Consider the following 12,047-nt stretch of genomic DNA (forward strand, 5'->3'; position numbering starts at 1 on the left):
TTCTCTTTATCAAACAGTTTACTACTTACGAAAAATGTAATATTTAAAGGTGATAAAGAAAACTGTTCACTATTATATTTGTTGAACCCTCCAAAATATAATGGAAAAGAGAAAAAAAAAAGTGCGCTTTCAAAATGAAACCTACCCACTGTAAAAATTGAAAAAGAAAAGCTGACATACAAAATTATGGAAGACCTACATCAGAAATAAAAAGAAAAACATTGACGTTTGTTGTAATTAAATAAAAGGGAAGAACGGTGTGAGAGTGATTTGAGTTGAACATGAATTTTCAAACAATAATCGAGTCGTTTAAAATTGCAAAGAGAGGTGAATATGTATGAAAACTCAGATATAATAATAATAATAATAATAACGATGATGATGAGGAATGATACGTATTTATCCTTGAAATAATCCCACTACTCGAAACTTTTGGATAGCGTCTGAAAAGTAGCTTATTCAATATCTAATTTCAAAAATGATAATCGTATTTTCCAAAACTAAGACACCAACAACTTTGAATTACATTCCCGAATACCTTTATACGCTCAAATACAACCACACATGCTTGCATATTCCTTAACTTTCAGTGATAACTCATTCATATAATTCCAAAAAATTGAAATACAATATGATCTATTCGGATCTTGATGAGTGTGGATTTTGTTTGACAAGTGACAAAATCCTAATGATGTTTTTTATTGTTTCTTCTCTTTGAACAAGGTTTCCTTGTTAATGAGAGGGAAATATTCACCTTAAAAACTTTTTGATGCTCAGGTCAGAGTTAGGATCTATTATATGAGAGTAATCATCTTAAATGTGAAGTAAGAGTATTCCTTGAGAGTTACTTTTGTATTTATTGCATCAACATGGGTTATGGACTTATGTCCTTATTAGAATAATATTTACCTAAGAAGTATAATAATAGTGTAATAATAATAATATAAGGATAAATAATAACTAACATGTCAAATTACTGAAATTTAATTATAATATGTAAATATGACTCAAAGAGTTATAGGTTCGAGCTGATTCATAATGAAAAGTTCTAAATAACCTTATTGGGATGTGTACTTAATATGCATTCTGGGTTGGATAGAAACATATGCCTCCTAGTCTCAAGAGTTTGGTTTGGGTTGACTTGCATGACTTGCAAACGGGTTGGCTATTCGGTCGAGTTCATAGTTAGGCTATTCGACCATGTTTTGTAGGTGGATTGGCCTCGAGGCCGAGTTCATGATATAATTAAGTCATTCGATCATGCTTTGTAGGTGGATTGGTCTTAGGGTTGAGTTCTAATATACAATCTAACATCCAGGTCAAGCTTTCTTTAGGCTTTAAAGCAATTTCAGCCATATGACCAAGCTCTTAATTGGACTTCAAAGTAATTTTGTCCTTGTGATTGAGTTCTTATCTAAGCTTCAAAATAATTATGGTCTCATGATTGAGCTTTATCTAAGCTTTAAAGTAATTTGACCTCATGGTCAAACTCTCTCTGAGTTTAAAGCAGTATGGCTTTGAGGCCGAACTCTATTTTTCATAACTCTATTTTTCATATAAATTCATGTTTTTTATTTGACGAGAAATTATAAATAGTTTTGTTTTAGATAAATGTTAAAAGTACCTTTTATATTAAATGTCCATTATAGTATTTAAAACACTAATGTTTAAAAAAAATGGTACGAAAATTGGTTTGTTGTATTAGAATCTTTATTGAAATAAAATTGAATTTATCTCTTGTTATAAGCTTCATCTTGAACTTGTGTCTTCTTTTGAAGGACATTTGTTAGAGTAAAGTCTAACCCTCAATTAAGTGTTTTTTAACAACAAATTATAAAATATGAATATGTTTTAAGCGTATAATGATATAATTTATAGGAAATGCTAAACAGTCCCCAAAAGATGTTGTTTAAGGTAATTAATGATCATTGATTTTACTACTAGTAAAATTTGAAATAATTAACTCCACTAATTAATGATTATTGATTGTAATGCACTTTTTAAGATTAATTTTTTAAATAATCAAATGTTTGATGAAATATCTTCTAATAATAAGATATTTGTTAATTTAATAAAGATATTAATGTATGTCAATATAATATGACATTTTGTAAATAAGAAACACCATATCATCTAATATTTACATAGTTTTAAAAAAAAGTATTAACAATTTTATCCATGTTATTAACATTTGTTTTAATATTTATAAATAATATATTTTTTTTCAATATGTTTTATCTATCAGTATAATATTTATGAACATTTTTATCTTCTAAATAAAATAAAATTATATTAATTATTATTGAAATCATAATTCATCTCTAATATCACAATTAACTATAAAATTTTGTAAAATTCAATACTTATTAATTATTATTAACCAAATGGACCGATTACCATACCCATTATTTATATACACAAAACATCATGATTCTTTACAAATGAAGTGTTTTTGACAATAAATTATGAATTATTTAATATTGCATAAAATACGTTTAATACATATTTACATATCTAAGTGAACATAGACAAACTTGAACATGAAAGTTTATGAAAAACAATAAATATACAAAATTAGAATATTGAATTGTGTTTTAAAATTTTGCAGTTTATAGTTTGTGTCGTTGGATAATGTAAGGTGAGATATATGAATAAATGATGATTTATCAAATGCTTTCCTACACATCAAAAGAATCTTTGTGAAAACTGTAAAAAAAATAATTAATACACAATGTCAGTTTTATTCTTATATACTTTATATGCTTAAAAGTTTTCACACTCCTATTGAATGAAAAGTATAAATAAAAGTTATTGAAGATTCCCTGAGTGCTCAATTTTACGGTTGAAAATAATTTTGTAATGTTACTTTAAATTTATAAAAACTTCAAAAAGATTATATTCTTAATTGAAAGTTATTTAGGTGATTAGTCTAAATAAATAAATAAATAAAAAGTGATTATGATGCATCGTACGTAGACGGTTATTATTCTTTTATTCGAAAAAAAGTATTATTGATAGGCTCTTTTAAAAAGTTGATGCCATTTTCTTTCTTGTGTTCAACTTGTTCTATTATTCCTTCCTTTTTTTCTCCATCGAATTCAACTTTATTCTTCTTCTCTTCAATTTCTATAATATTAATTTATTCTCTTTCTCTTCCTTCTTATCTATATAAACTCCCTCACTTCTTCTTCGCTCACAGAAAGTATCCATAACAAATAACTTTTTTTTTGCAGATTTTCTACAATGCCTTTCAAGAAGCCTCATCACACCTCTGACAAGAACTGCATAACAAAGGCAAGTATATATGTTTTCTTTTCCAGTCATATATATATATATATATATATATATATATATATATATTGATAGAATTAAAATTGTGAAATGATGAAGTAAAGTATTATATAAATATAAGATTTGTTAATATGTTTCTTATATTGAAATTGGTGTGAATTTTTTATATAGTTAGATTTATATTTTATTGATGTTGAGTCTGTTAGTGAATCTCTTCTCTATAGACCATATATATATATATATATATATATATATATATATATATATATATATATATATATATATATATATATATATATATATACTCACAAACTAAAAATTTAGGATGAGCAACATAAAATGTTTTTTGGAACAAGAATTTATATGTACAATAGTAAATCAGTTTGTTAAGAAGATAGTTTTTCTTGCTACTTATATTTTCTGATAGAAGGAACAATATGTCATAATCGAATGCAAATAACTAGTTATGGGAAGGGGCTATTATCTATCAACTATATCAATAATTAATCTAAGAAATTTCTCTAATTCTCTTTATTGTAATTTCTTTCAGAAAACATTTTTTTTATTTACAAAACTATTATTTTTTGTTATATAAAAAATTGTTTAGTATTTTTTCCTTTTATTTGTGTGTCGTAAAAGTTTTTAGTGATACTCAGACCGGTTTTTTTTCTTGAGTTATAAAGGTAAACCATCATATTGCTATATTATTTTCTACTTTCAATTTTTTTATAAAACACAAAAGGAATATTTTTATATTTTAATGCAAGTACTGAAACTGAAATCAATTTGCGTATACAAAATTAAAATTAATTGTTTTCCTCATACCAAAAACAGACACTCATTTGATACATAAACCTAAAATCAATATTCAAGTTTCACAGCTGTAACTATAGAAAAATTATTCATGCACATCTACAATATCCATGAACACTTGAGATATACTTAGAGAAAACAAAAGATTATAGATCTATAAAATATATATAATGATAAGATGAGAAATATAAGAAAAAAAATAAATATTTGATATATGTAATAAAGATATTTAACTATACTTTGCCGTAACAGTAACAATAACAATGTGCAGGATGGCGACAAGTTCGTAATACTTCCCAGAGGACTCAACATTGTGTGGGGAAATGATTCTCGATACTGGAAAATACCAGAGTGAGTATTGTCATCATATCAACTACGTTGTTATTTAAGAATGGTTATATATATATATATATATATATATATATATATATATATATATATATATATATATATATATATATATATATATATATATATATATATATATATATATATATATATATATATATATATATATATATTAAAAAACTGTGTTTCTTCTAAATGTTATAAAGTATTTAGTCTTGTATTTGGGTTAATTTTATGTGAGTTGGATGAAATACTTTATAATTTAATTTAAAAATTAAATACAATTATTCATAATAGAATAGAAATAAAAAATATACTTAACCTTTTTAAGAATCACCATTATAATTATTATACTTATTTCAATATTTTTGTTTTGAATTTTTTTTCATTATGATTTCATCATTTATGTTTTCAATCAAACTATCAGGTTTGAAATATGTAAGCTATCATTAAATTTATAATTATGAAGATTCAAGTTATATTTATTTTTAGACTTAATTAGTGATAATATTTATATTTATTTATAATTATGAAATTAATTCCAACTTTTACTAAAAAAATAAAAACATATTTAATCCTAAAAATATTTCCATATGTCTTAAATTAACAATAATACTATTCAGAAAGGTTAGATATTAAGATTTGAATTATCTTTTCTTTTGTAATCTCTCTTATTTTAAAACATATTTTGAAACGTAAATAACTCAAATTTTAAAAGGTGACAAATTCAAATTTTAACACATAATAATTTTAAAAGACATTAACGTTAATTTAATATTAATGTTCAGATTAATTTTTTTTACAAAATTGAAAACTCACTTTCTTAAAAAAAATAAAGATTAAATGTAGTAAAAAATATATAAAAGAAAATAAAACCAAAAATGAAATTAAAGTTATTTTTTTAAGAAGCATGATAGACACATAGAGGTTAATTTTGAGGAGAGGTTGAAGGAAAGTATAATGATTTCAGGCAAGGTCCTGCGGAACTTACACAAGTTTCATGGCTGGAGGTATCCGGTGTGGTACCCATAACAAAAGCAGCGACATATTCTGTTTCATTTGAGGTTAACGTTAAAGAAGATGGATTTGGATGGAAGGGCACAGATGTTCTTGTGATGGCTAAAATCGGTAAAACCGGAAAATATAGGTTTAAAGTAAACAATCTAAGTCCTGGTCAGAACATCGTCATTCCCTCCGAACAACTTGAGATTCCTGTGGTCGGCCCATCGGATCTTCATTTTGGACTTTATGAAGTCTGGAGCGGAAAATGGAAGGGAGGCCTTGAAATTATCAAAGCTGTGGTCCAACCTCTGCCATAACTTCATCACCTTCTTGTTATGTGTATTCTCTGCACCACACACATTATTCAAATAATTCCATACTTATATCTGTAATAAATATTCTATTTTAAATCTTTTTCTTTCGAAAATCTCTACTTTTTCAAATCAACTTTACCTTTTTCCTCTGCAAAACAACTTCTTCTCACTCTACTTTCTATCCCATCGCTTCTATTTCTTATAATGCAATCATACAATTTATGGTTAGTTTCATCAGTTTAAAAAATAATGTGAAAAAGGTTGTACATTTCAGTCCTTTCTTTATTAATAAAATATTATTTATTGATAAAAAATAATAATAAAGAATTATCGATGAAGGTCAAAGACAAGGAAATGGACTTTGATATGAAAGGTTCAGTTATTAGATGTGAGGGTCCTTCGTTGGTCCAAACTAAAATAAAATGTTTTAGTGTAATGAACTCGTTTCTAGAGATTATTGATTAAATAAAATTAGTATTGGTAACGACATATCTTTATAAATCATTCATATCTAAATAATTTTTATTACTAAACTTTTAATTTATTTTATTCTACAAATTTTCTTGATTACTTGGGAGTGTGAGATCTTTGTGGAGATAATACAGTGGAAGAAAATGAAAAAGTAATGCGTAATTTTCTTTTTACGATGTTGATTACACAAGCTGGCATTAACTTTTAATTTTTTATTATTATTTTCATAAGGCATGAACGTCAAAAGAAAAACTAATGACTTAAAATCTTTTTAATTAAAGTTAGCGATTTCTTTTATTGGTGATTAAAAATTTCCTTTGATGATGATTCTTCGGTTATTGTTAATAAAACTAATATCGAAAATCAAATATTTTTAGTGACAACTTCAATCATTTGTAAACAATGATTTTACTGATAATTGTTGTTATACGTAATAAACTCATTTTATGAAGTTAATCATCAAATAAAATTAGTAATTGAAACAAGGCATTTCTATATCATGTATTATTTTTCTTTTATAAATTATTTCCAATTGATATGAGTGGAAGAGTGTGGGGTTTTTCTAAAGAAAATAGGTAAAAGAATAGGGTGAAATGAGAAAAAAGTTATTAACTCTCTTTTTGCTTAACCTAACAAACCCATATTAGAGAGCTTTTGTTCATACTAAAGTAAAATATAGGATTATATAGGAAGATAATCCTTTAAAGTTGATACAGAGACGTGTCAGGATGATTAGTGGTTTAGAATAACTTTAGCACATCCTTCAAGACACAGGACCATATGGAAAAGTCTGTTAGGATGATTGGTGGTCTATAATAACTTTAACACATCCTTCAAGACAGTATTAAAAGACATGACTTATACAAAATTTTATTGGTAAATATGAGATAGAAATATATTCCACAACACAATAAAATAAACATCAAAGATGTTCAAATTGTACAATATTAACATTATGTCTATACACCCCTAAATATAAAGATGCATTACATATTCTCCATAGCTAGCTTAATATAACAAACTTATATCAGAGAGCTTTTATTCATACCAAAGTAAAACATAGTACCATATGAGAAAGATAATCCTTCTAAAGTTGATACAGAGACGTGTTAGGATGATTGGTGGTCTAGAATAATTTTAACACATCCTTCAAGACACAGGACCATATGAGGAAGATAATTCTTCCAAAGCTGATACAGAAGCGTGTTAAGATGATTGATGGTCTAAAATAACTTTAGCACATCCTTTAAGACACAGGACCATATGAGGAAGATAATCCTTCCAAAGTTGATACAGAGGCATGTCAGGATGATTGGTGGTCTAGAATAACCTTAGCACATCTTTCAAGACACAGGACCATATGAGAAATATAATCCTTCCAAAATTGATACAGATGTCTGTTAGGATGATTGGTGGTCTATAATAACTTTAGCACATCCTCAAAACAGTATTAAAAGACATGATTTATACAAAATTTTATTAGTAAATATGAAATAGAAATATTTTTTACAACACAATAAAATAAACATGAAAGATGTCTCAAATTGTACACCGTTAACATTTAACATTATGTTGGATCACTTATCATATAATTATCTATTTGTGCCTATTATAATTTATTTTTATTTTTAAATATGTTTGAACAAAGATGTTCATATAAGTTTTTAGCAAAAGAAATAGTGTAAAATTAACTTTTGTAGAAATTAATTGGTAGAAATTTTCAAATAATTTCTTTAAATCTGTGTGTATAGATTAATTTTAATTTATAAATAACCTAGATTCTTTTTTATAATCATTTTCTAGAAGTTTTTATTTAATGGAAGAGTATCTACAACACCCGATAAATAATAAGGTACCAATTTCTATCAGTGAAAGGTAACTATTTGTAGGAAAAAGTGTTGGGGGTTGAAATTAAGTTGAACATGAATCTCTTATTCTCTGTTTTATTGTTGTATCCCAAAGTATATTCTAGTTGCTGGGAGTTGAAATCATTTTTCTTTTTTTCAATCTTTATTTCGAGAAATTTTAGTTGGTTTACTATTTCTAGATTAAATCTAGTTTCATTTAATGTCTTCAATTATTATTATTATAAACATTTTGTTCAATTTTAAATTAAATTAATCTTTGTATCAATTTATTTGATTGAAAAAAGTTATTTTAATATACTTAATTAAATAACTGAATATAACATAATCATTTCACACATTTCAAAGTTAAATGCAAGTTTATTCAGATATAAAATTAATTTCGAAACAACATATACCATTCATTAAATAAATAAATAAATAAACAAAAATCGATTTAAAGCAAAGAGCTGTAAAGATCCTCTGTCATAACTTCATCACCTTCTTGTTATGTGTATTCTCTGTACCACACATTATTCAAATAATTCCATACTTATATCTGTAATAAATATTCTATTTTAAATCTTTTTCTTTCGAAAATCTCTACTTTACCTTTTTCCACTTTAAAACAACTTCTTCTCACTCTACTTTTTATCCTATCGCTTCTATTTCTTATTATGCAATCATACAATTTATGGTGAGTTTCATCAGTTTAAAAAATAATGTGAAAAAGATTGTAAATTTAAGTCCTTTCTTTATTAATAAAATATCATTTATTGATAAAAAATAATAATAAAGAATTATTGATGAAGGTCAAAGACAAGGAAATGGACTTTGATATGAAAGGTTCAGTTATTAGGATAAACTAAAATTAAGAAGACTCCTTAATTTAGAAGACGTGAGGGTCATTCGTTAGTCCAAACTAAAGTAAAATGTTTTAGTGTAATGAACTCGTTTCTAGACATTATTGATTAAATAAAATTAGTATTGGTAACGACATATCTTTATAAATCATTCATATCTAAATAATTTTTATTACTAAACTGTTGAATTTATTTTATTCTACAAATTTTCTTGATTACTTGTGAGTGTGAGATCTTTGTGGAGATATTACAGTGGAAAATGAAAAGGTAATTCTTAATTTTCTTTTTACAATGTTGATTACACAAGCTGGCATTAACTTTTACTTTTTTTTAATTATTTTCATAAGGCATGAACCTCAAAAAAAAAATTAATGACGGTTAAAATCTTTTTAATTAAAGTTAGGGATTTCTTTAATTGGTGAGTAAAAGTTTCCTTTTGATGATTCTTCGGTTTTGTTAATAAAACTATTATCGAAAATCAAATATTTTTAGTGACAGCTTCAATCATTTTGTGTAGGCAAACAATAATTTTACAGATAATTGTTGTTATATGTAATAAACTCATTTTATGAGGTTAATCATTAAAAGAAATTAGTAATTGAAATTTGACATTTCTATATCATACATTCATTTTTCTTTTGCAAATTATTTCCAATTAATATCAGTGGAATGAGAAAATAATTACTAACTCTCTCTTTGTTTAACCTAACAAACTTAAATCAGAGAATTTTTATTCATACTAAAGTAAAACATAGAACTATATGAGAAAGATAATCTTTCCAAAGTTGATACAGAAACGTGTCAGGATGAATAATGGTCTAAAATAACTTTAGCACATCCTTCAAGACATAGAACCATGAGGAAGATAATCCTTCCAAAGTTGATACAGAGGCATGATAGGATGATTGATGGTCTATAATAACTTTAACACATCCTTTAAGACAGTATTAAAAGACATGACTTATACAAAATTTTATTGATAAATATGAGATAGAAATATTTTCTACAACACAATAAAATAAACATAAAAGATGTTCAAATTGTACAATATTAACATTATGTCTATACACCCCTAAATATAAAGATGCATTACATATTCTCCATAGCTAGCTTAACTTAACAAACTTAGATCAGAGAGCTTTTATTCATACCAAAGTAAAACATAGTACCATCTGAGAAAGATAATCCTTCCAAAGTTGATATAGAGACGTGTTAGGATGATTGGTGGTCTAGAATAACTTTAGCACATCCTTCAAGACACAAGACCATACAAGGAAGATAATCCTTCCAAAGCTGATACAGTGGCGTGTCAGGATGATTGATGGTCTAAAATAACTTTAGCACATCCTTTAAGACACAAGACCATATGAGGAAGATAATCCTTCCAAAGTTGATACAGAGGCGTGTCAGGATGATTGGTGGTCTAGAATAATTTTAGCACATCCTTCAAGACACAGGACCATATCGAAAAGATAATCCTTCCAAAATTGATACAGAAGTCTTTTGGAATGATTGATGGTCTATAATAACTTTAGCACATCCTTCAAGACAGTATTAAAAGACATGATTTATACAAAATTTTATTACTAAATATGAGATAGAAATAATTTTTACAACACAGTAAAATAAACATGAAAGATGTCCGTACAATATTAACATTATGTTGATCAGTTATCATATAATTATCTATTTATGCCTATTATAATTTATTTTTATTTTTAAATATGTTTGAACTTTCATATAAGTTTTTAGCAAAAGGAAAAGTGTAAAATTAACTTTTGCAGAAATTAATTGGTAGAAATTTTCAAATAATTTCTTTAAATCTGTGTATAGATTAATTTTAATTTATAAATAACCTAGTTTCTCTTTTATAATAATTTTCTAGAAGTTTTTTATTTAATGGAAGAGTATCAATTTCTATCAGTGAAAGGTAACTATTTGTAGGAAAAGGTGTTGGGGGTTGAAATTAAGTTGAACATGAATCTCTTATTCCCTTTTCTCTGTTTTATTGTTGTATGCAAAGTATATTCTAGTTGCTGGAAGTTGAAATCATTTTTCTTTTTTTCAATCTTTATTTTGAGAAATTTTAGTTTTTTTACTATTTCTAGATTAAATCTAGTTTCATTTAATGTCTTCAATTATTATTATTATAAGCATTTTGTTCAATTTTAAATCAAATTAATCTTTGTATCAATTTGTTTCGGTGGAAAGTTTTGGAACCGAGAAACTAACCTGTTGATGTGTCTGGGCTGCTCGCTCGCCTCCAAACTCCAGCTGTTGGCCGATCGGTGTTGGCGCAAGCCGATCGGTCTCCTTTTGGACGGGGGTGGATGTACCTGCAAAAGGTACTCCGGGCGTGTGATTTTGAGGAGCCTCGGCTCTTAGTTGAATGTTTAGTGAATGATTTTCACTACTGAGTATTTTAGAGTAGCGTAGAGTGAATAATGCGTAAGTGGAACGTACCTGGCCTTTGGCCCTGGCTTTGTATTTATAATTTACCTCATGGATCCTAAGCTGATATAAGCCCAATAAAATATAAACAGAATAAGATATAAATAGATTACCTGAATATCCGGTTGGTTGTTTATAACCACTCGGTTAATATTTTATACTATACACAATTTATTTGATTGAAAAAGGTTATTTTAATTTACTTAATTAAATAACTGAATATAACATAATCGTTTCACACATTTCAAAGTCAAAACAAGTTTATTCAGATATAAAATTAATCTCGAAACAACATATACCATTCATTAAATGAATAAATAAAAAAAATCGATTTAAAGCAAAGAGCTGTAAAGATTATATATATGCGAAAAGCTAAACCAGATCCTTTTGGTTAGCTTTATACTTTTTAATAACTAAGTTGATATTGGATAAGTTTTGTCATCTTGTATTGTTTTGGGTGTACGAATGAGCCACAGCTGGCCATGATAATGAAACAATAAAAGGAAAATTCAGAGTAATTATTTGACATGTTTGTATTAAAAGGAAATAAAAAAGCTGTTAAAATACAAAAATAAGTTCTTTGGTCTATAATAAAAAAGATAAAATAAAAATAAAAATAGTTAAAAATGATAGTGTTAAGTTAAAGTGAA

The 12,047-nt window shown here is 26.1% G+C and overlaps 1 protein-coding gene across 1 annotated transcript; it reads left to right on the forward strand.

The window, feature by feature from the left end:
• Positions 1 to 3,152: 3,152 nt before the first annotated feature.
• LOC108331090 (protein PHLOEM PROTEIN 2-LIKE A9) lies at positions 3,153 to 5,881 on the forward strand. Its single transcript, XM_017565714.2, has 3 exons — positions 3,153 to 3,294; positions 4,376 to 4,455; positions 5,423 to 5,881. Exons 1-3 carry the CDS (start codon positions 3,244 to 3,246, stop codon positions 5,769 to 5,771), a joined length of 480 nt encoding a protein of 159 aa, XP_017421203.1. The 5' UTR covers positions 3,153 to 3,243; the 3' UTR covers positions 5,772 to 5,881.
• The last annotated feature ends 6,166 nt before the right edge of the window (positions 5,882 to 12,047 follow it).

This window comes from Vigna angularis, chromosome 4, assembly GCF_016808095.1.
Source record: "Vigna angularis cultivar LongXiaoDou No.4 chromosome 4, ASM1680809v1, whole genome shotgun sequence".
Taxonomy (NCBI): domain Eukaryota; kingdom Viridiplantae; phylum Streptophyta; class Magnoliopsida; order Fabales; family Fabaceae; genus Vigna; species Vigna angularis.